The sequence below is a fragment of the Nematostella vectensis genome, chromosome 5 (genome assembly GCF_932526225.1).
Source record: "Nematostella vectensis chromosome 5, jaNemVect1.1, whole genome shotgun sequence".
NCBI lineage: Eukaryota > Metazoa > Cnidaria > Anthozoa > Actiniaria > Edwardsiidae > Nematostella > Nematostella vectensis.
In genome coordinates, this window is record NC_064038.1 from 12596309 (window position 1) to 12621312 (window position 25004).

A 25004-nucleotide genomic window follows, 5' to 3' on the forward strand; every position below is an offset into this window, starting at 1 on the left:
TTTGGGTTTTTGTATGTGGGGAATTTAAATAGAGACGGAAGGACTAATTGTTGGTTGGCAATTGTTCACCCCATTTCTCATTTTTTGTACATTTTTTCCGATAGTTGTTCAATTTGACATCCCCCTTTTGCTGATTTTGCTAACCAGATATATTCCATTCTACTGAATGTCTCCATCAGATATACAGAAAATATTTAAAACTTGCTGCTAATAGGCATTAGGGATTTTACTTATTAAGAAACAAGCTGTTTACCACTTTTGCAAAGAACGAAGATTTAAAGTCTCCAGGGAAGATGCCTCGCTATCCCGCCGAAAACAGTGAATGAATACACGCTATACTTTTTTTAAAGGCCTAAATGTCATCGTTCTAAAAGAAAATAATCCCCTCCCGAAATGTAAATCCGATATAATAATACAAAGACACTTTGCAAACGTGATGAGCCAGTAGAATAGCAGTTGAATAAGATTTAATCACAGTTCCTCTTTTAAAGTGAAAACAAAATGTGAAAATGACAAAAACAATTTAGGATTGTGATAATATAGTTAAAGTTTAATTGCTATTTGTTCGCAAATGCTGTTGTAATTTTATTGGACGCTTTCGTCTTTATCTTGTTTTATATACTTATTTGGCAGCTGGGGAATTCTCACAAAGTGTTAGCTGATAATAAAACCAAAAACACTATCAGAATTCAACAGAAATCACTAGACAGCCCGCCCTGAAAAAGCCAGTACTGAAAAAAATAGAAATAGTTGAAATAATTGAATTGTAGGGTTCCATTTACGTGCAAATCTTTTGATACTACTACATATAGAAGAATATACCCCGAGAACTGTTTGACCAAATATTAAAGCATAATTTCTTACCCTTATTAAATATGCATTTGGTACAGGTTTTATGCTGAATATCTGTAGACGCAATCTTCCAGGTTTGAGTAATTACTAAAACATCTTTTAGCGCATTACATGAAATAAGGAGTGAAAAGTGAAGGGAGTTTTTAGTTAATCTCCTTTTACTTTTTTTATTCAGAGCCAAGTGCAAAGTGAGATGGAATTTTCGCGCAGTTTGGATGGAGATGCAAGTTTGCATCCATGATGCACCGCGGGCGCTACTAGCAGGTGCGTTAGTGAATAGTAGATTTCAAAACAATTCGCGAATACGCACACGAGACGACACGGCTCTGAGCGTACACAGAGCAAATCTGGCACAAATGAAGTAACTTAGCACGGAAAAACGCACATGAGGAAGGCGGTGACGCTTGTGAAAAGCTTGCTCAAACGACACAAGATCAAAAAAGACGAACAGGAGGGGAAAGATGGCTCGATTTTCGCAAATCGGCCCAAGCTACCAGAGATTACAATTCTACGGCCGTGTCCGCGCTGTGTTATCGCGTACGAGAATAAAATACGCAAGCCTCAGCGAGGTGAAACGGCAGAAAACGAGCTAGGGTTCACTGACTCGGATGACCTGCCTTATGATGAGGGTAAAGCGGGCAGGAATTTGCAAGGATTCCTTAAGTTACACGGCCTCAATCAAGGCTATGATCGCGAGAGCTCATCGTGTGCCGATGAAAGTTGCATGAGTTTATGGGGCATACGAGGTCATATTCTATGGAAGCAAAGACACCGCATGTTAGATCTGCGTTCTCATTGCCCAATACTTATCATCATGACAGAGACTAGCACGGCGTGGAAAGCACCGTTATTTTACAAGGACCGTGAATTGACAGTTCTAAGAAGTAGTCTCAGAAGTTTAATATCTCTTCTTGGAATTAATATCCAATTCAATGAATTCAGCCCGGATGTACATATCGATGTCTGGATCACTTTCGCGAGGAGGAATTCCCTAGTAGTGTTCTCCGACCAGGAGGATATGCTAGTGCAGGGGGTCTTGGACCATTTCGTGTGGATCGCATTTTGCAACGTGCCATTATCGTGTGCTAAAAGAGCTGAGCATATTGAGGCGTTATTCCAAGCAGTAGATCACATCATCGATATGAGCATATACCTCCTTAAGACGGGAAGTGAGCCATCCGAGATTAGCAACACAGTCAAAGAAGCGATCATCGAGACAGCTACCATAGTGACCTCAACCGCAGCAGAAAGCACAGCAACCGTTGGCATAGAAACCGCTGCAATGGCGCTCGGCCAGGCGGCGGCAGGGGTGGCCATCTCGGTCCTGGTAGACGTGGCGATAACGGCGGGTACAGTGACGCACGCCAAGATTAAGCGCGATAAAGGGCTGATCTCGAACAAGGAATTTAAGACTACTGTTCGACACAAGCTGTGTGATTCGGGGTGTCAGTTCATTGGAGGGACCACGGGGACCATAGTGGGGCAGGTGCTGATACCTGTGCCCGTAGTTGGGGCCATTGTTGGGGGGTTCTGTGGAAGCTTGATAGGGGCGGGGGTTAGTAAAGGTATTATCAAAACATCGGAGATTATCTCAAGGGCGCAAGCCTCCAAAGCGAAAGCTATTACAGATAAATGAAAGGAAATCATCGCACGTGGCTGAGATATGCAGACCTTCTCCCCTGCTACATGAGTTCAGTGATGGGTGCTTCTATTAATCGGCCATCCCCGAAAACGCATGAAGTGGTCGCTTAATGGAAGTTGAGAATAAACAAGTCATATTAGCCCAGGTGTTTGAATTTCTGTGTTGTGCCAACACTGACTGCATGTCGTGAACCAAAAAGTGTTCAAAACGTGCTACACCATATTATATGGTCCTTGCCTGTCACAGCACGTGATCAACAAGGTAAAATCACGTGTTACATCATATATGGTCCTTGCCTGTCACAGCACGTGATCAACAAGGTAAAATCACGTGTTACATCATATATGGTCCTTGCCTGTCACAGCACGTGATCAACAAGGTCAAATCACGTGTTCCATCATATATGGTCCTTGCCTGTCACAGCACGTGATCAACAAGGTAAAATCACGTGTTACATCATATATAGTCCTTGCCTGTCACAGCACGTGATCAACAAGGTAAAATCACGTGTTACATCATATATGGTCCTTGCCTGTCACAGCACGTGATCAACAAGGTCAAATCACGTGTTCCATCATATATGGTCCTTGCCTGTCAAAGCACGTGATCAACAAGGTCAAATCACGTGTTACATCATATATGGTCCTTGTCTGTCACAGCACGTGATCAACAAGGTAAAATCACGTGTTACATCATATATGGTCCTTGCCTGTCACAGCACGTGATCAACAAGGTCAAATCACGTGGCAATCTTTCTGAGCTGTACGTGCTATAGGCGGGACTGTTATGCTTAGCTTTGTCCTCAGGCGTGGATGTAAGCTAAGAATTAAACATGGCGGACGGTCACTGGCGTCTTAAAGGTTCTCAAACAACAGCCATTTTCTTATCCTAGCACAATGCTAAGTGTGGATATGCATCTATTTTCATCGGCTGATTCTGGGAAGGCATTGAGATATTTTTGGAAAATAAAGCATGAAACTTTGTTTTTATATGTTTATTTCGAGGTTTAATCACATCACATCATTTTTCTCACAATGTTGAAAACAATATCAAATATGTTGCTGACAAAAAAAAAACTGACCGTATAGCAATGAGAAGCATGGCGTCGAGGTTATGGCGCTTATCAAGACACGTGATTAACACGTGCGTATGACGTGTTTGTCACGTCATTCAAACAAGAAAGCAAATAATAAGGGTACATGCGTGGGATTTGATAAATGAAGAGTAGTTATACAAAACGAGGCGATGATTTTATTCATTATAATTATTATTTAAAGCAGATGAAAGGAAGTTTTTCTGTTTTGTTTCGGCAACAAAGCTAAGTGGGTATTTATATAAAATAAGAAATATTAATATTTAAAATATTAAAAACCCCGATTTTTGATCATTGTGTCGTCTTTCATCGTTATGCCCTGTGCAAACAAGAACCGTATCTATCTGCTACTGCTGGTGAAGCCTCTCTCGATTGACCACAAAACAAAGGAGATACTGGCGAACTACTTTGCAGTACTTCCATAAACATGATATACAAATAACGCCAGCTTTGTTTGCCAAGCACATCACGAGCAATTCTGGCTTTATTTGCACGGGGCTTTGAAGACTATGTTATCAGCCACACTGAATCGCTCTGATGGCTCAAATATCGGGCGGTTGACCAAGAGAGCAACAAATTAATATGAAATTTATCGGACTAGCTTACTTAGTAGTGATATTGCGGACGGTTGAATAAACCGTGGCCCACGGAAAACACGACATGACCCCCTTTAAATGGAGACCGATAAGGTATGGACACCGATAAGCTTACTTAGTAGTATGGCGAAGGCTGTGGCCCAAGGAAAACACGACATGACCCCCTCAAATGGATACTGATAAAGAAGTTTATGAATCAGCTTTCAGGCGATATGTAAACCAGTTAGAGCCTTTCAAAACACTTCCGATTCGATTTGGGAGACATCTTTTACTGCGGCAAAAAGAAATTTACGGTGAACTTCAATCAGCCCTACAATAAAAACGGCTCCATGCAATTGCTAAAGCATGAAACAATCTATAATGATAATTTTTTGCAAGGATTTAAGATATTTGAATATTCGAAATAAAACCAAAACAACAGAGCGCACAAGTGGATTTCAAAACAAATTAATCTGAAATGAATCACCAAGAACGACCGGGTTCTTGGTGCAAAAGTTCTAATTAATAATTGGTTATCCTATTTTCTTTACGTCATGCTGTGGTTCCGATAATACACTTACGTCTAAACCCCATTTCCATTTATTGTACAAACCCAAGTGCAACTTTATTGGACGAGAGATTCTTAACCCGCGTCAACAGATTGCTGTAAGTCGTTTAGAATTTCATTGATCACACATATACAAAAAATCAAAATGTATAACATCCATTTTTTGTAGAAAAATGACAAGTCGCGTTTAGGGTTTCGTGAACAGAAAGGGCAAGCAAAATGGTCAGGGTGAGCAAAATGGTCATATTTGATATGTTTATAATTACGCGGGGAAATTAATGATTAATATATTTTTTTCTTTTCAAAAAATCGAAAGGAAATATGGTTTCGTGCTGTGAAGCAAAGAGCAAGTTTTTAAAGCGATTTCTAAACCTTTTCAAAGAAATAATTTTGTCAATCAAATCAATAAATTTGTCAGTAGGATACCTTAGTATACTGTGATACTCTGAGATTCCAGAAACAGAAGAGGATAGGAAGATCACAGACGGACGCGCGCTACCATGGCAACCAATACAAAGTAACCATGCGGCGCGTTGCCACAAATACAAAGATTACAATAAGACGCGTGATACCGTAACCACCAATACAAGGTTTACCATGCAACGCGCGCTACCGTGGCCACCAATAAAAAGTATACCATGTGACGCACGCTACCGTGGCCACCAAGACTAACTTTACCATACGACGTGCTATCGTGGCCACCAATACAAAGATTACAATGAGACGCGCGCGATACCGTAACCAACAATACAAGGTTTACCATGCAACGCGCGCTACCGTGGCCACCAAAAAAAGTATACCATGTGACGCACGCTACCGTGGCCACCAAGACTAACTTTACCATGCGACGTGCGCTACCGTGGCCACCAATAAAAAGATTACAATGAGACGCGCGCGATACCGTAACCAACAATACAAGGTTTTCCATGCAACGCGCGCTACCGTGGCCACCAATAAAAAGTATACCATGTGACGCACGCTACCGTGGCCACCAAGACTAACTTTACCATGCGACGTGCGCTACCGTGGCCACCAATACAAAGATTACAATGAGACGCGCGCGATACCGTAACCACCAATACAAGGTTTACCATGCAACGCGCGCTACCGTGGCCACCAATAAAAAGTATACCATGTGACGCACGCTACCGTGGCCACCAAGACTAACTTTACCATGCGACGTGCGCTACCGTCGCCACCAATACAAAGCTTACCATGCGACGCGCGCTACCATGGCCAAAAAAGCCAAAGTCCACACCGAAAGGACCAACTTCCCAGGATTTTTAAATATCCTCGTAGGGGAGGGTATGGATATTTCCTAAAATCATGAAATCAAATATTTTGTTAACTTTAAATAGGAGGATCACGCCGTATTCTGATGCGCACTAGAGCATTTAGTCACGCTAGTTGGGTAAAAAAAGGGAGTGCATGTAAACGAGGCTCTCAGGTAAATGATTGCCGACTTGGCGACATTGAGTTTTTTTTCAAAGGCTCACAAACTGCACCACTGCTTATTAGACTAGACTTTTTAAGAACTCGCATAAAGAATAAATAAAATGTATTTAGGGTGTCAAACAGCAAATAAAATTCGAATAAATAGACTCATTATATGTACCCGGGATCGCTACTAATCAAGTATTGTGCGACTAAAACTTAAACTGCGTGAACAAAACCGAAAAGAAGTCATACAATTGCGCCTCGAAAATGACAAAAAAAGAAAAGTCTTTGCGCCATGTCACCTGCAAGACCAGTGGGTGTTCTAAACCAGAGGAAAATTAAAAATAAACGTTTACAGTAGTCTTCGGAAAGATCAACATATTGATCCCGCTCCATCATCAATCTTTTTCCAATAGTTAAAGAGTCTTTCTACTGCAACATCATAGAGTCTGGCTCTTAGCTCTTACGCACTTCATAAGTCCTTTAGACCTTTTTAGTCGATTTTGTTCGTTTGATAGTCGTTGGGTAATCGATGCCTGTTCGGTATAAGCCCAAGGTCTTACTCTCTTGACACTGTTACGACCTCGTCCCCAGGGTCTTCTCGGTTAATTGATTAATAATTTGCCCAGGAGAGATTAAAAGCGATGCTAATCGCTAGATAATCGATACCTGTACGGTACACACTCCATATACATCATATAACGCGAGTTGTCTCCGAGGCTTGCGAGCTCGTCTCCAAGTAAATTTCACACCGTGACAATTCTCAACTTGTCTTCGGAGTTATGTTCCAAGTTCGTGACCTCTTCGGGGCGCGGTCGACCACGCCGTTTTTTCCTACGCTTCGTTGTCTTTTCTTCCTCTACTTCTCTCCTGAAATTTAACCACGTGTCGCTGTTAAAGCATACACAATACTTAACAATCAGTATACGAGTTTCGCTACTCACTATCTATGGCTCAATAAATAGTGAGTATGGGAGGCAATCAAACTACGAGATTCGTGATAGTATATCAGTGGAATTATACTAAAATGCAATAGTTGTTACAGTAGTTCCCCGCATACAAGGTTAACCGGAAAATTTTGGACAATTTCTTATACACTTGCCATCCAAATGATTTTATTGATCTATTTTCATTTATTTGATACTCACGCTAGTTCAGGGTTCTTTAACTTGTCCTCCTTACTAGAATGAACCACCGCCCCATGATCTAGCTGATATTGACAGAGAGCTCGTAATGGGGCCGCTAGGATCTAAGAGAGTGTTTGTCAGAGTCAATCCAACAATCTAAAGCAAACATTTTCCTTTCGCCTTGTGAATAACGGGTATCCACAGACAGGGGCAAAATTAGCAAGTTTTTATTTGATTTTCTCTTATTTTCATTTTTTTATAAACCAGTTTCAATCATCTCATTTTCTTCTTTTTTTCTCGTTAAAAATGTTTATTTCTAAAAAAAAGTGATAATGTATTATTATCAAGAAAAAATAAGTATTCATAAGTATAATAAGTATTTATCCTTGAGTAAGTGTTAACCTGCTTTCTAAGAACCGAACCCCAAATAAACTTTCAATTTCCATCTTACCTCAATGAAACTATCATTCTTCTCCAGTGGGGCTAGTGCAAGAGCAATTGCCTCCACTGTGCAGAGGCTCTTGTTTGTTGGTTGAGTACGGATGACATACTCGCTAACAACGTTATGCTCAACAACTATCTAGAATAGTAAGAGGAAATCACCAGGATTAATGGGATCATGCGGGTGATCCAGGTGGCTATGCTCCAGCCATCACAACCTTATACAACACACACCATTTTACTGATTAAAAGAGATAAACTTGATGCTTACAATGAAACAAAAAATGGGAAAAATCTAAAAAGCAGGCAATAACTTACATTGATCAAATGTTTTCAATTTCTGGTTTTGCTCTGGCTTATGCTTAAAAATGAAGACTAGCGGGAGACTGTTTTTTTTTTTTGTTTTATGCCATTTTCACATCTTTGTGAAAACTTTAGCAGCTATTCCTGGAGTTAAACACATCATGTCACAATCTTTCATCAGCTGAAAAGATTTTAACCTACATTTACTACGAGGCTAGAAGACATGACCAAAGCTTGGAGACTCTCAAAAACTCCCTGAGAATTATAATCCCTGATGATCTATGTGGGTAGACATGTAGTGATTGTAAAACAAACCTGTGTTGCATTCTGCAAGAATGGGTTCCCATGGAAAATACCACTGGCCTGTTTCCATGTTCCATCAGGAACTATCAAGTTGAAGTTGGCATGGGCAGAAAGATCAATACTACGCAAATTAACAGCTGCAATAGAGTATAGAGTACTATAAAAACAAAAACAAAACAAAAAAACTTTAAAAACAAATATAAGATGGCATTTTTATGCTTTCTTACGTCCTCTTCAGGATGCAAATCAGGAAGACTCAGCAGACCAGCAAGCCTGCATCCTTTTGCTGGCTCCGTGGACCAAAAACACTCTACTATTTATCAGCAATTTAATCCTTTCTGTAGAGTCAGTAGCATTCTAATGTCCTCAGCTTACCAACAATTTGACACACAATTTCCCCAGTATGTTCATTATTCTCTATTCTCTTTCTGTGTGCGGTAAGTCTAGACACTAATGTTACATTGTATTTATGTGTACATAGTGTAGGTTTCTGAGAAGGCTGCAAAACCTACCATTAGGTCCAGGGTAGAGGACCAGAGTGTTTGGTTGCTTCATCATTGCATGTAGTTCTGGATAATCTGAGGTTGAGTACCGTCTGTCTCTATAGATTATACACTTCTCTTGTGGCAAGCAGGCAGAGAGTATTGGAACAGTGGTAAGAAGCCTACTGTCCTGTAAGCAAGAATAAAAACTTGAAATGTTTTGTGCCATATGAAATAATATTAATATTATTTAGCCAGAACTACAGCTTGGCTAATGTGCTAAATAGGGTACTCAGCTATAAACATGACAGGGCCCTAAGTTCATACCCATGAAACAGGGTGGTGAAGATGTGATGATCACGAATCATGATACCTTTTGTAGATCACAAAATCAATTTACAGGTCATTGGCGGTCATAGCGGCAGCTATAATGAATCACAGCTTTAATTCATACCTGTCAACTCTCCAGCATTAGGCGGGAGCCTTAAGATTTTGGACCCCTTCTTCCGCTCTCCTGCATTGAGCACCAAATCTCCCACTTTTTAGCTATTTTTATTGCTACAGAAAAATTACTCCATCGAAAATAAACATTTAGCCTATTTTCTATTAAAATATTTAAGACAATTATTCCCTTGAAAGCGCTATTTATCTAACACCTTGTATGTGATGATAAGTGAATTCGAGGGCGAGAGCCTTCAGTATGGCAAACGCCTGCAAGGGTATACCCACCCCTTCGCCCAAAAAGGGAAAATATCCCACCCGTCCCCACAAACAATTCTAAAGCCTTGAGATTTTCTGGGGTTGACAGTTATGATAATTTTACGTACTGTTTCAAAAAATCAAGAAATAGCCACCCACAAGAAATAGTCACCATTTTTAATAAAAGCCAAAAACATGGGAACACGAATTCTATACCATAAAAAATACCAGGCAAAATATTTAATAGAAAACTGGGCAAAAATTCTATATCCTTGAGGGGGGGGGGTGAATAGGTTCGCGGATCGGCGGATTCAGCCCCGAAATGCTCACGGATAACAGATTTTGATGGTTATTTCAGCGGATTGGCGGATTTTGGAAATACGGCGGATCACGGATCTGTTGATGATTTGGGCACGGATTTCGGATTTTGACTGCTTTGACGGTAGAATTTCAATCGATGCCATTGTTTATCTGTCAAACCATGCGAATCTAAAAATATCTGCGGATCCACGGATTTGCCCCGAAAATGTTGCGGATCGGCGGATTTACATACCCCTATTCACCCCCCCCCCCTTTAGCTTGAAAAAAAAAAATACAGCAGAGGTTATCTAATGTACCAAACCTCTTTTGGATGTTGCAGTATGTAGATCGTGGTGGAAATATTAAGAAGTTCCTTTGGTAGATGTGAGCAAAGACAGACAGAGCTGGGTCTCCTGAAAACAGAATACAGTGCCCACTCTTAATACAATGTTATATAATTAGCTTAAAGTTCTTAAAAACTTTCATTTATATCAATCTATCCAAAACAAAGCAAAGATAAACCTTAAAATTCTGAAAAGGGAATTGAATTTGATTAAAATTTGAATTTTCTACAAATCTTTGAAAATTTTCCTGGCTGTGGAAAAGGAGATTGAATCAAGTGAATAATTCAAAGTTTTGGCGGGAAAATCTGAAACTTATTAGACTTATTTTCCTTAAATCCGTTAAAATTCAGAGACGGCAATACCACAAAATATTGGCGAATTGTTTTCTATTGCAATACTACCCACAATGAAGCATAGAATAAACAGCGCGCGCTTGTGAGAATGTCGCCATTCTTGATTGCGAATGCAGCGCGTGCGCACAATGCAAAAACAATTCAAAGACTAAAAACTATCTGCTAAATTTTGCAGATTTGTTCCCTGAAGTTGAATAATCATTAGATACAGAGATGACGGTAAAAGTTGTAACCAAACAACGTTCCTCAGCAATAACTAAGAAGAAATGAAGACAGGAACCGGTTTAGCGCGCGCATTATATTTTCTCATGTAATTTGGTTGACATCTCGATCTACGTCACAAATGACTGGACCCGGGACTTTCAGTTCACGGCCATTTTTCCGAAGGTTGACCAAAATACCTCAATATTACAGATTTGAGTTATTCGCGCGAATGCGTGTTTTATAGGGTCCATACGAGCCACATACCATTTGGAAGATGAAAAAATTTCAAGAATTGAAAAAGTCTATCAACTCTGAAAGGTTATATGGACTTTAAGTACTTATAGCAGAACTTATGAGCGCACATTAGCGATTTGAATAAAGTTGAAAATTGTTTCGGAGATTTGCGGTGTTGCTAATATAGAAGTGTAGTTTGTGTGTATTTGTCTTTTATCTACACAAACAACTACACTTTCGAAAATTTTTGTGGTTCGCGGAGTTTCCGTCCAATACATGGCCTTACATTTAAAAAATGGTGAACAAATCTTTAAAAAAAGTACACGTACTTGCAGCGTTCGCAGATAGGTCGTTTTGTGGTCCCGCCGGTCGGCAGGTTAGCAAATCCTCTTAAAACACTCTCTTCATCGTCAGAATCAAGTTCGTCCGCCATCTTGGAGTTTTGTAGTGTATAACCGCTGACAGGCTTTAGAATGAGAATCACAAATGTTTTATTTAAAGACGTTTGTTACTTTTCGTTTGAAGGCAGACTAAAGAGTTTCTACAATAAACCAATGTCCAAATTTGCATAATTGCCTTTTTAAAAACTGTGAAAGTGTCTTTTAAATTTGTGACAGTGAGGGTTCTAAACTACATTTCCACCCCTCCCCTCTACTCAAATATTCTGAGCCAGTAGTGAAATGCCAGCAGTAATTCGCTGATCAGAGTGAATCCAAAATGGCGCCTAGCGGTGGGGAAGTTCCTTTCAAGAAAATACGATTAAATAACAGCTGAAGATGAAGCTACACCAAGTTCTGACGGGAGCAGCTAATACCTTTGACGATAAGGCCGCCATAGCTGTTGGGAGCGTTGAAGATAATCCGTTCACCGTGAGTCATGAGTCACTGCCTATCACTATTTGTTGGCCTTGATTAATATTCTCGAAAGCTCGTATTTTGATGATCCTCAGATTTATGAAACAATAAAGCTTCCTGTTCCTGGTGTTGATTATCTTTCCTGTTCGTGGATAAATAAACGTTTGGGTTCAGCGATCATTATTTATATTCCACTTGATAAACTATGAATTTGATTTCGAATGTCTTGCTATATCGATAACGGCCTCCTCGATTAAGTATATCAATTCCTTTAAAGAGATTTAAAGAAGTCACTTAATAGAAAGATAGACAATTTAGGATAGGCTTTGAAGATTTGGACAACAAACCCATTAAAAAGATTACAAGAACATACATTTGTATTCTATTCTGCTACTATTGTACTTATTACAGTACTTATTGTAAAATAACAATGTTCAAGGCATGTGATCCTGCATGTAATGTAGGGCAATGTTTTTTATTCCTTTCCAGGCATATGCATCAGGCTGTGACATTGTCATTCTTCTAAGCGGCTTTACTCGTGTTCAGATCATCCCCGGCTCTTTGTATGGTTACAAGGAAGTTTGCTGTGTTGATTGCTGTGATACTGATGGAAAGGTCAGTAGAGATTATAATCCAGGGGCGGATGCAGGGGGGTGGATTGGGTGGATATCCACCCCCCTTTTTGAGTAAAAAAAAAGTCACTTGGTGTGAAGAAAATAAATGTCTGAGGGACGGGAGGTACTGTCCTTGTGCCTTCAACTGCTAGACTTTGCTGATGCGAAAATTCCAATACAGCTTGAAGTATTTGACCACTGGGCAGTTATAAGCCATTATCCACCCCTTGGATCCACCCCTTGGATTAATTGTTAAGGAGGTTTTATCTTTAACCATTGATCTTTAAGTCAAATAATTACCACTAGCAAGCTAGAAATTATTGAATATAACATTGCTGTTTCTAATGGATCTTAATGAAAAAAGGTGTTTCTGTTTGTTTGAACAGCATTAAAAAATCATAAGCATAAATACTGCTTGTATACACACAATGCTACTGTAGGTTAATTGAGTATTTGATACATATTGATGTTATTGAGTCAAGAGCTACGTTCTTTAAATCCTTTCATTACTTGATACGTACAATGATTTTTGCTCCAATTCTAGCTATCTTTACAGTATCCTCAGTAGTAATTCAATTCGTTTTCTATTAGATTGCTGCAGCTTATGGTCCCAAAGTAGTCACATTTGGAGCTAGACCGACACCGCCTGACAGTGACAATGTAAGAATCTTATGGTTGCTTCATCTTGTTTTTTTTGTCACATCATTGCTTTGGTGCCATATAACAATCTTGTATGGTTTTATTAAAAATAAATGATCATTTTATCTTAGAAGTTTACACTTGATTGTTTTTTTTGTTTTTGTTATTTGCTTGAGTTTTAAATAACAATATTGCCGGTTTAAAATTTAATTCATTATTCTATCCATCAGGGCTTTCCTTATCACTGGGAGCAGTGCTCAGAGCTTTGCTTGAAGTTCAAGATTACATGTCTTTCATGGAACAGAGAAGGTGCAGTACATACTGTACAATCCAGCCTTGATGGAACTTAACATTATGTGTGTGAAATCCGCATGAATTTTGTGTGTATTTTGCATCTAGCTTGAGTATAATTAGAGTAATACACTCAAAATGGCAGCACAGTACACTTCAATCACTAAACTACATGCATTTTTTTTGCCTCATTAACTTTAATGAAGTCCCATGAGATTGCTTGGAGTACAAGTCAATGTCATTCCTAACATGACATTTATATTTATGTCTATGTTAGTTGACTTACTTCTTCACTTGCCTTGTGCAACGTAGTGTTAATATTGGTCACAGAGAAACACAGAATGCTATTAGAGTGGTTTCATTAATATACTGCATCGTGTTCTAAAATTTTTAACTGCCTTGTATTGCAAATTAATAACAGCATTCACGACAAGAATTTTAAACTATGATATGGACAGTGTCACATGTACATGATATGTTTATGTTGTAGTGAATAGGATTCATGCTTGTTCATATTTGGTGTCTGTTTGGTCATGTGACAGGAACCCAGCTTCTGATTGGTGGTGACTACCTGCAGCTATGGACATGTCAAAGTGACATTGAATACCCTTCAGGGTCCCCTGGAGAGTTTTGGTCCTGTGTTTGGATGTGCAGGTGAGTAAATGTGCTGTTGGTTTGAAATGACAAAATTTGACATGCACCTCAGCCTGATGGAAGAACAGCAAAAATAAATGTCCTATAAGTCCATGGTTCATATGAAAAAATAATGTTGTATTTGTTTGAAATAGTCAAATGAATCAACCGAACCTGCCAAAATTGTCAAATCAATAACAGTGTACAAAAAACCCATTTGCATCAGGGTATTTGTAATCTCCTTGGTAATTTTAATGATCAAATATGGTAAGACAAAAATATATTATTTTGCTAAAGGTAATCAGAAACAAAGGGAGGACTGACTGAGTCTCTTTAAAGCACATTTTCTTGATAGTAGCCTTGTACTAATATTAGGAAACATGGGTCCTAACTTTCTCGGCAAAATGAGCACTGACCCATTGTATTGCAGGAACTAAAGATGGAGTTTTTAGAAAACCAAGGCTTAAATTTAAAACATCTCTAACTTTAATCATGGCCATGTGAGAGCTCACTGTCACAGCTGGAGTTATGGTGACTCTTCCAAATTTAACTATTGTGGAACAGAATTCTAGACCATTTGTTTTTGTCTTTACTCTCAGGCCAGCTGTACCTATTTATGTCATTCAGTTTTCTTCAAACAGTCAATACTTTGCATCATTCGGAAAGGTAAGCAAATCATTTAACATATGGCATATTTACAGAATACGCTATTAAAAATTTCCTCTTTGTTTTCAACATATAGAATGATCGTTTGGTCAAGATTTGGTTCCAGAAATCAAATGGTAAGTTGTTCTTGGCTAAGTCACAGATCTTCTTGCAATCAACATTTCTTAGTAACCTGCTCTACTGTAAAATCAGAGTTAGCTTTCATACCATGAGCTCACACTTATTGGCTAGCTTAAGGAGCAACCATGACCAACTCATGCGTGAAGTCAGAATGCAAAGCATAGAATGTAAAGAATGTAAATTATAAAGCTAACTTACCAGTGAACTTCAACTAAATAGTGACTGTGTATAAATATGAGTGAGCACAAATACAGTGGAACCCTGTTAACTTAAACCCTAAAGGAAACAGTTCAAGTACAGAGGGAAAATGACTGGAAATTTCTTTCTGCAGAAAATGAAGTACATAAAGCTTGAGTTTGTGGGTAGTTCAACTTTTCCAATTTTAGGTCACCCAGGTTACACTATAACTCATCATTTACTTACCTATTCCACCATAAAATAAAGCTAATTTTATCCCTGCTATACTAGTTCAGTGCCATAGCAGGCCTTGAAATATTGGGGGGCACTGCCACGCCCTTCTTATAATTTTTGAAAATATTGGGTAGGGGGAAATGCCCCCAGTGCCCCACCCCCTGCTACAGCCTGTACTTAACCTTGACTTATGTACCTTTTGTTTTGTTTTTAGTGGAATTCCAGGAATCACAAAGAGAGATGACTAATGATAGGTGCCTGGACTTTTCATTCATCTACTTGGCTCATCCAAGAGCAGTAACTGGGCTGACATGGAGGAAAACAAGCAAATATATGCCTTTGTATGTATCAGCTTCTTCTTTTGGAATGGGCGGGGTAGGGGGGAGGGAGGGCAACTGGATTAAGGAGTCCCCATTTATCTACTTCGACTTTCCAATAGCAAGGGGACTGATGTGGAGAAAAACTCACAAATTTATGCTTTGCACTGGTTGAACTATTGGCAGAACTATTGCAAAGCAATTGGTTTTGATGTCGGTTTACTTTTCTTATCAGGTCATCAGTATCAAGTGTCCTTCTAACTTCCTGCATTGACAACATCTGTCGAATATGGTGTGAGACCATGCAGCAAGACCAGTACTACGACAACCCTGCCCCTCCCCTCCAAAAGGGCACCAAATGTGCCAGACACGACACAAGACCCGTACATGACCCCCTCTTAAAACACAAGATGACCTCCTCCCTGCACTTCCACCTGTCCACCGTGGTAAACCCCCTGAGTGACATACCCCTCCTTTCGTCAATGGGGTCCTTCGCACCCAAGGGGAGCCGAAGTTCTTTCATGCTGCACTGGCTCAACAACAAGGAGATCCAGTTTACAGTGTCTGCTGAGGCGTCGCTAGGCGCACCAGTCGCTGCCCTTGAGGTACAGAGTGTGGAGGTGTCTGATGACTCCTCAGAGGAGAGTGACGGCAGGGGTAACCACTCGGATTTTGATGTCTTGGAGCCTATTGATGTGCATGGTCTGGACCAGAGTGCACGTCGGGGGGAGATGAGCCCTACAGACGCAGACAAAAAAGGTATGTGTAAAATATTATCATAAGCTTGTAATTAGTATTTAAGGTAACAGGAGTTAAAGAGGCCATCTAACCCTTCCTAGAATGCACTATAATGGTGTTGTTTCCACTAGAAGAACTTCCTATATTATTCATATTTAGATACATAAAATGTGAAGTCATATGGTAGAATGTACAAGACAAAGTGCAAGACACTGTGCAAGCCTCAGAAACAATGTAACATTTGTAAGGCACATTTACACCTTAAATTACAAATACACTTAGATTGAACGGGATAGCAATAAAGGGGTGAGTAGTTGGGGATGTGCACGGGCACAGAATGTACAATACAATGTACACGACTTTGGAAGGGGGTATTCATTCACCCCTTGATTTAATACACAGTTACAGTGTTGCTACAGAACTTGTATTCGCCCTGGCAATGAAAGGGAATAGTTGGTATGACCTGCTGGTACAAGCAGGGTTAACGAATACATAGCTGCGAGGGAGTGAGAGAGGGAAATTGGCAATGAATGAGATATAATATATCTTCTAATAAATGTATTGTTAGGTATAGCAGATTTATGTAAATGAATATTTTTATCTTAGGTGAAGCCAAAAAATATCCTGTACATTTTCCTTCTTTGACGCCACAACTCATTTTTTTTTTTTCGCTCCTTGTTTCTGCCACATTCTGAACTGGCTCTGTAATGTATTGGTCTCACCCTCTAGCGTAGCCATTTGAATTACTGTGGAGTCTAATCTATCCTTCAGTAAAAATAACCACATTCTAATGCTTAAGTATATTATCTTTACTTCATATTGAAGAGTGTAACGCAAGCTGGATATAAAGTGTAAGTGTCTAAGATAGAAAAGTATTGATTCACTCGACTTGGAGACTACTTCAAACGTGTCTGTGGATGCGTTTATTGAATCTATATTGGCAACGAGATATAGCTCTAGAGTCTATATCTTAGATGAAACAGATTGTATCTCCTGATTTTCACCCCTTTTATCTAAGGATACCGTAGACCCAAGCGGTAATTTCCCCGATTGTCCCGGCAAAATTGCTCGCGCTCGCGTCGGATTAAAGCAAATGCCAACAAACTATATATCAATTTAAAGCTTGATTATTGTACTTTCCTCCTAAAATAATCATATTTTATACGCGTTTAATTTTGAGTGTTTTTGCCTGGTCCGAAGTGCGAGATCGACCACTTTTAAACATGCGAATTATATTATACACACCAAAAGCGCGTAACCTCCCGTGATCTGCTTTATATCTTTCGTCATGTACTGAACTGACAAACCGTGTCTACATTTGACGTCACACAGCCTCGTTGATTAATAATCAAGGGTCAAAGTTAGGCGTGGAATAATTTTGCTTCTTTGGCTACAACGCGCTAATTAAGTCCGTAGCAAAAAAAGCTATAGATTATCCGCGGCACGGTGTGACAGAACAATATCTATACTAGACGCTTGCCAAGTTGCACAGGAATCGGGCGGTTAGAAGTGTACCTTTAATTCACATATTTAGAGTAAGATGGGTTGAGATTTGATTGCGAGATATCGGGGATTGAAGTTGTGTAAGCATTAGAGGCAGCGTGACAGTAATGACAGACGTAGAGCAAATAGAGCCGCGTATGGCAACCAATCACATTGCACGCTCTACACGCAGCGGGAAAACTCTTAGGCGCTCAAATGTCATAGCGCTAGCCGTGCAAGTGAAGGAAGATGCCTAGACCGAAGCGAGCTTGCACCGAAGAAAAGAAGAGCGCGGAAAACTTAAAAAGACCGCGAATGGAGACAGCTCTATGTTTTGGGCTTTCTTCCTCGCTTAGCCTTCTTCGAAGGAAGCCAAGGATTCTTACTTAATCTTGGCGTAGTTTACAACTATGCAAAATTTAGAGTAAACGCTTATAAAGTTAATATAAATACGGATAAATCTCGGATAAAACGTCGATAATCATATTGACGCGCTTGTACGCTAATTAGAGAGAAAAGCCGTAAAACTAAGTTCCCCGGATGTTGATCGCGGAACTTTGAGCTAAGTAAACAGGATTATTGGATTATTGACGCCTTGGAGAATAACGCTACACTCGTTCGAATTCGGTTTTTCTTGAATATCTGGCGGAGTATTTAAGATTTTGGTGGTATTTTTTTGCTAACATCTAGAGTGTGCCTATTGTCATCGAATGGCATAATACAGATAATAAAAAAAATTCACTCGAAATGAAGCCATTTGGGTCTACGGTATCGTTAAATCTCCTTACCATGTTACGCTTCAGACACAACTACAGATAGAGCAAAGCCGAAGGAGAAGAAGACAGACAAGAGAAGGGCTAAAACCCTGCCTCCACCCCGACCTCGAACTCCTCTAGAATACCTGAAGCAGCTGCAGAATAACAAGACAAGAAACATGACAGTGTCCCCCTACTACGACAGCTATGTGTCCTCCGCTATCGGCAATATGCTACGGGAATGGTACAAAAGCCCGGATACGCTAATAGCCGTACACCCGGTGGACGGTTCTCTCCTCGTATGGCTGATTGAGTGGTTGGATGTGCAGCCAGGGTCCCAGTATCGACAGCCTCAGGTCAGTTTTTTGTCGCGTATACCGATGGCTATCCCTCCTGCTGATGCGAACTCTTTGCTGCCGAAGCTCATCGTGTATTGCCCGAGAATTGACAAGATTCGAGCCTTGCGGCACGCCGTGTCACAAGTCGGGAAATCAAAGCCAGTGTCACCCAAAGCCTTGCGTGCACACTTCGGGTCTTCGTCCAGCGGTGCTCAGGCAACGGGTATCATGGTGTCCACGCATAGAGACGGCGCGTTAAACCACTGGCAGCTAGTGTTTGCGGACGACAGCTCGTTCTCTACGGTTGTTAGTATATCGCACATTGCGCGTCGCTGTGGACACAGGTACCCCATAACGACAATTCTCGCGCACCCAGAACTCCCCCTGCTTCTTTCAACGTCAAGTCACGTGTTAGAAGGGATGAGAACTGAGCTGAATACTCGAGACGAAGTTGAGGGCGAGGTTCTAGATAGCAAAAATTCCTTGGTGAAAATTCACTGCAGCGAGCTTGTGGTGTGGAGAGTCGAGAGCATCTCTCCGCTACGGCAGAGTGGAGGTGTTTTGGAACTCACCAGAGTTCACTCTTCGAGACCTCGCGCCTTCGAGAACATCGCATGGGTTCCAACCCTCTTCTCGTACTCGCTAATAACATTCGAGAACACCACATTGCTTCCTCCTCAAGCAACCGCCCCATGCGCATGCTTCCTGGCCGCTGATGGTCTCTCCTACCGGTTCTACCAGGTCATCCTGGACGCGCGCATGCTTCAGACCTTTATTTCCAGTCACAAGTCAAGGACGAGGTCTACGTTATATTCCAGTGGGAGCGAAGAAAGTATTGATTCACTCGACTTGGAGACTCCTACTGTTAACGTGCCATTAGACGCGTTTATTGAGTCTATAGTGAGTAGGCAGTCGGGCTCGAATCCCGGGTGTATACTTAAGCTGTGTTCGCTTGCCGATTCGCGCGATGTGCTGCAGAGACCTTTGCTGTTGCACGTGTTCACGGAACAATCGATCAGGAACGCTAGCAGCGTGTCCAGCCACAACATGCGTGGGGGCGATCACGAGACGGAAGACTCTGAGGAAACGTTTTTCGTGGTTGGCGTCGAGAATGTTCCAGATCCTTCTGCAGAGGGTAGGGTTACATCTATGCTACACATGTGGCGTATGAAGGTCACCGCAAAGAAGGGAAAGGCGCTAGATGAAGAAGAGTTGTTTAGTTTCCCGGACGTTGCAAGCGCCGGAAGTGGCACAGACAGTGCCTCCTCTCGAAGTACCAGCCCTCTAAACCTCCCCTACACCTCCCCCGTCAGTACAAGCATCAGCACCACAAAGGTATGCACTCAGAGGCTCCCTCTCCCCCACGGGGTCGTGGTCACCACGGCAACGCGAGCGGCGGACAAGATGTCGTCTTCGGCCGTGAATCCCACGTGCCCCGCTATGTACCTGTTCACAACCTCGTGCTCCGATGGGAAGGTGCGGTTCTGGTCTTGTGATTCGTTGGACGAGGGGAGGGACTTCGTGTGGGAGGAAACTGCGTGGAAAAGGGAGGTGGTCAACGGTGGCATGGTGACGTCACCGTCTGGTGGGCGTGGTACGCTAGGGCTGGAAGCACCGGGGCAGGTAAGCGATTATTTCCCCTTCCGGTTGCAGAGCCCCTCTAGGTATTAACGAAAAATTGTCATGGATTATTAAGATTCCCTTAGCGTTTAGCATTCTAATTGCCTTTTGTCCCTTCTATACCCTTTGTTGCTCTTTCTGTGTTGCTCACGCGAAGTCTGCGAACTACCTTTTGTTCACATACTACTCTATAAATACAACCCCACGTCCAGCTTTATTGTGTCTTTTGCTTCGAATAAGAGTAAATGCTCGAATCGCCAGCGAAACTACTTTGTTTTCAAATAGGTCATTTCAATTTAACTTCCTTGAAGTAAAGATAGAGATTCTTTTTCTAGAGTGAGGATTGTTGATTTGTTGGCTGGCTTGTTTATTTCATTGTTTGTGTAAACGAAGTTCTTTGCCTTAAAATCATATCCCCTAGGTACTTTCCATCAGCTGTGCCTACACTGGAAGAATCGCCACGCTAGTCAAAACCACCAGCCCAGAGGGGGAGGCAGAGGATGGTTTGCTCGTGTGCATATGGGAAAATGAGTCCTCAGGGGGGATGGAGTGGGTATGTGAGGATACGCTGAGGTTGAGCTGCGCCACGCACCCAGATACGTCACAGATCAGACTGGAGTGGATCGCGGTGGAAAACGGCTCCTATATACTGACCGTCTGCATCAAGAACGAGATTTTCATTCTCGGTTGCGCCTCTAGGATATCTGGCACATCCACACGCGGCCAAACTATATCATCAGGTAAGAATTGTTTAAAGCTTGGTTTCCATAGTAAGGAAGACGGTCAGAGAAGCTGACATAAAAGACATAAAAGCCTTGCGAAAATCTAACGGTCAAGTAAATATTTTTATATATTTTATATTTTTTCTAAACTGTGTTTCGTTTGAAGTCATTAAGTCCAGGCTATTGGGTCATTTTCTATGTGATACTTTGACTGGGTGTGTTTGTTTTGTAAGCAAAAGGACATAGCTTTAAGGCTGATTTAGGCAGCACGACTTGGTCATATGCGACTTGTCACCTCTACAACTCGAGTCGTAGAGTGTTATTTACCCTACGGCTTCGTTACGACATTTTCTGTGCAATGTTCTGAGCCCGGCTATGTGGTCGCATTGAATCTTTAATGATGTTCTCTTTGAGTGTTCTGTTTAAAGGCAATAAGCCCTGACTATGGAGTCGCATTGAATCATTTTCTTTGTGATGTTCTCATTGAGTGTTTTGTTTGAAGGCAACGAGACCTGGCTGTTGTTGCACAGCGTTCACCTCGCGTCCGAAAACCAGTGGCAACTGCTCAACCGCGCCTTATCGTGGGCGAGAAACGGGGTGCTGGTTGTGGGGCTTGGTACCGAGATGCAGGTAACTACGTCATCATTACGTCATATGCTGTGACGTCACACAGGTGGTGAAACTCACGCAACGGCTTAATGTATGACGCGAATATCGTGGTGGCTGATTGTGATAGTTTTTAATGTATGAGCGTCAGGTTTTTCTTATAATATTGATGACTTTTTGTACTTATACTTTCTTGTACTTTCTTGTACTAAATGTTGGGTGTCATATTGTTTTTTTGAAAAATGACTTATAGTGGCTTGCTAATGATTTACGTACGTACGTTATGTAATAACTTAACGCAACTTGACTTAAGACGAAACCTTGTAGTCGATTGATCATCGGAAGCTTTACGAGCTTTCAGAGACTTAAAATCGATGGAGAATTTTGTTGTTTACACCCAGAACCTCGGGAAACGAACGAACGACAGTCATCGAGTCTTCCTTTTCTAGGTTTACTCTCAATGGAAGGTAATCACAGATGGAACTATGTCACCTTCCGACATCCTAAACTACGCCCCGACCGTGACCCTACAGAAGGTCACCCATGCGACCCTAGATGATGCCAGCACCGGCCTCGTACCCCTCTCAGCATCGGGAGGAACAAGAATCGGTCTGTTTGAGGAGGCAGCATCCATTGCCCCTGTCCTACCTCAGTACCACCCAAAGCACCTGATGGAGCTCATGAACTCTGGCAAGCTGAAGCGAGTCCGGGCCATCCTACATCACCTAGTAAGTACAGTGACAGACGTGTAGTTAGGGTTTGGACGTACACCCCCCTTGACCCGCCAAAAAGCGGGTTTTCCTTATTGAAGAATTATCCAATCTTGAAGAATTATCCTTATGCCAAGGCACCCCTTCCCTTTCCCTCTCACCAAATTATGGCAACCCGTCTGCTATCATTGTTCGCCATCATTCTGCGAGAATGAAAAGTATTTGTACTTCGGAGATCAAGACACGAACCAGACTTATATTCCTCGAGCTTTCAGATGCTGTCCGGCATCAAGAAACATCTTTGCTGAAAACTATGCCCAACTTGCAGTAGTGGTCTAATATATCTGTTGAATCTTATTGGTAGGGCATAAAATAAAACATGTTTGCCTTCCGTCTCTTCATTTCCTGATTCCGCCCTTCTTTTCTTTCTCACCCTTCGTCCTCAGGTCCAGTGTGTAGTTGGCAAGGAAGCAGTACAAGCAGAAGCCCGAGCAGAGTTCACCCACAGCAGGCCACGCTTAAGCAGCACCTCTATTATGAAGAGCGGTAGCTTTGGCAAGAGCCTCAGTGAGCTCGACACCACTAACACTGCAGTAGACACAAGGGAGGACAGGGAGGGGGTGCTTTCTATACCCCCTGTGCCACTCCACGCCCTTCTGGCGGCCGACAATGATACCAGTGAGACAGGCCATCATGGTAAGGAAGTGTCATTGTAAAATTCATATCACGAAAAAAATTCTGTTGGATTTTGTTAAAGTGAAGTAGAATATTTAACATTTTGTTTCACTACCTTTCGTGATGTCGTTTTACATCTATGCAAGTGTCTAAAAAGCATTGCAGTCTAACACCAACACGCGCTTCGATCTTTATCGGGTTTCATCTCTGTCCAATGCTAAAAATATGTTGACGTCCTCTTGCAGGCGATGCACCAAATGCAGACAGATCCCAAGCACTAGAAGATAACGATTACAGCCTGTTATTCGATACGCCAGCGATGTCATCTAGTGTAGACGATGAAAGCGATGTGCTCACTATGAGAGATAAACGCCGCAGCCGGACCTTGACCTCGTACGGAAGTCCTCTACATGGTGTTACAGCCAACGATAACCCTGTGTACTTCGGCCTGGCTCAGGTAAGGTCTCCTCCACTTTTTATGTATGTCTAGCCTTGTAAGGAAATCTCAGTGATAGCCATGTATACTTCGGTCTAGCACATGTAAGGTCATCTCCCTTATATATGTTGCCCTGACCTTGTTAGGAAGTGTCAGTGATAGCCATGTATACTTCGGTCTAGCACATGTAAGGTCATCTCCCTTATATATGTTGCCCTGACCTTGAAAGGAAGTGTCAACAATAGCCATGTCTACTCTTCGGCCTGGCTCATGTAAGGTCGCCTTCCCTTTTTATGTATGTCTAGCCTTGTAAGGAAGTGTCAGCGATAACCATGTCTACTCTTCGGCCTGGCTCAGGTAAGGTCATCTCTCTTATATATGTTGCCCTGACCTTGTTAGGAAGTGTCAGCGATAACCATGTCTACTTCGGCCTAGCACATGTAAGGTCATCTCTCTTCTTTATGTTGCCCTGACCTTGTTAGGAAGTGTCAACGATAACCATGTCTACTCTTCGGCCTGGCTCATGTAAGGTCGCCTTCCCTTTTATATGTTATCCTGACCTTGTAAGGTAGCGTCCACGTTTCTCTGCTGAAAGTGCTGACAGCTAATACTTGACTGTTACATGGAGAGTTTGTTCCCATCTAATACACTATCGACTTCAAGAAAAGACTTGCTCTCCGGCTGCCTGCTGTCGCCTCCGGTCAATACAGCATTGTTTAACAGTGTACCATGGCCTTGTTGTGTGAAAATATTTTACAGTGACGATGGTGTTATTGTTTTTTCAGGCACGGCAGTTGTCGTACCAGTTGACTCGTAAACAGCTTCCTGGTCTGACGAGCATCGAACAGTTAGAACTACTCGCCCTGGCAGATACCTTCGCTACCACCAAGCTAGACCTAGAAGAAAGTCCAGATGCTATAGAAAGAGGACTGAGCTTTGCCAAGAGAGAAGGTAAGGGAGTATGGTTATCTTATAGACACACGCTCAAACACGCTTCAACAGATGTTTTAGGCCTTTTAGAGAGAAGGCCGAGCTTTGCCAAGAGAGATGGTAAAAGAGTACTGGTGTGTTAAGGTTGGTTCTCACTAGGACGCAAGCGTAAGCGCAAACGGTGCAACACAAGTGAGAAGCGGGCAAACAGAAGCGCAAGCGCAAGAAAATCAAGCAGTTGCGTTCTCTTGCGCTTGCATTCTAGTGAGAACCAACCTTAATACACCAGTACTCTCTTACCATCTCTTACCATCATTCTCAGTGAGAATCGGAAAATTACGCGCGTTAAGAAAACCAACGTTTATAGACACACACTCGAACACGCTCATACAGATGCTTTAGATAGAAGGCCGAGCTTTGTCAAGAGAGAGTGTAAGAATTTACGCTCAAACATGCTCGATCATATGCAATAGAGAGGTCCCTAAATTTC

At 41.6% G+C, this 25004-nt stretch overlaps 3 protein-coding genes across 5 annotated transcripts in view; 2 read left to right on the forward strand and 1 right to left on the reverse strand.

Annotated features, from left to right (window-relative positions):
- The first annotated feature begins 974 nt into the window (after nucleotides 1–974).
- On the forward strand, nucleotides 975–2638 carry LOC116619211. The gene has a single exon (XM_048728093.1). It carries the CDS (start codon nucleotides 1238–1240, stop codon nucleotides 2486–2488), a length of 1251 nt encoding a protein of 416 aa, XP_048584050.1. The 5' UTR covers nucleotides 975–1237; the 3' UTR covers nucleotides 2489–2638.
- Nucleotides 2639–3473: 835 nt separating this feature from the next.
- Nucleotides 3474–11521, reverse strand: LOC5514148 (tRNA-uridine aminocarboxypropyltransferase 2). Its single transcript, XM_032383750.2, has 7 exons — nucleotides 11287–11521; nucleotides 10145–10235; nucleotides 8854–9013; nucleotides 8354–8478; nucleotides 7746–7874; nucleotides 7316–7416; nucleotides 3474–7037 (listed from the first exon to the last, which is right to left on the reverse strand). Exons 1-7 carry the CDS (start codon nucleotides 11388–11390, stop codon nucleotides 6914–6916), a joined length of 834 nt encoding a protein of 277 aa, XP_032239641.1. The 5' UTR covers nucleotides 11391–11521; the 3' UTR covers nucleotides 3474–6913.
- Nucleotides 11522–11642: 121 nt separating this feature from the next.
- The window catches only part of LOC5514149 (dmX-like protein 2), a 29999-nt gene continuing 16637 nt past the window's right edge, over nucleotides 11643–25004 (forward strand). For all 3 annotated transcript variants that reach the window (XM_048728085.1, XM_048728086.1, XM_048728087.1), the window contains exons 1-16: nucleotides 11643–11826; nucleotides 12301–12426; nucleotides 13017–13085; nucleotides 13295–13373; nucleotides 13898–14009; nucleotides 14588–14654; nucleotides 14731–14770; nucleotides 15400–15526; nucleotides 15738–16261; nucleotides 18526–20438; nucleotides 20857–21175; nucleotides 21660–21787; nucleotides 22213–22491; nucleotides 22920–23169; nucleotides 23394–23605; nucleotides 24370–24535. In XM_048728085.1, the coding sequence (XP_048584042.1) occupies nucleotides 11734–11826; nucleotides 12301–12426; nucleotides 13017–13085; nucleotides 13295–13373; nucleotides 13898–14009; nucleotides 14588–14654; nucleotides 14731–14770; nucleotides 15400–15526; nucleotides 15738–16261; nucleotides 18526–20438; nucleotides 20857–21175; nucleotides 21660–21787; nucleotides 22213–22491; nucleotides 22920–23169; nucleotides 23394–23605; nucleotides 24370–24535 (4504 nt within the window). In that variant the 5' untranslated portion in view covers nucleotides 11643–11733. The remainder of the gene's footprint in view (nucleotides 11827–12300; nucleotides 12427–13016; nucleotides 13086–13294; nucleotides 13374–13897; nucleotides 14010–14587; nucleotides 14655–14730; nucleotides 14771–15399; nucleotides 15527–15737; nucleotides 16262–18525; nucleotides 20439–20856; nucleotides 21176–21659; nucleotides 21788–22212; nucleotides 22492–22919; nucleotides 23170–23393; nucleotides 23606–24369; nucleotides 24536–25004) is intronic.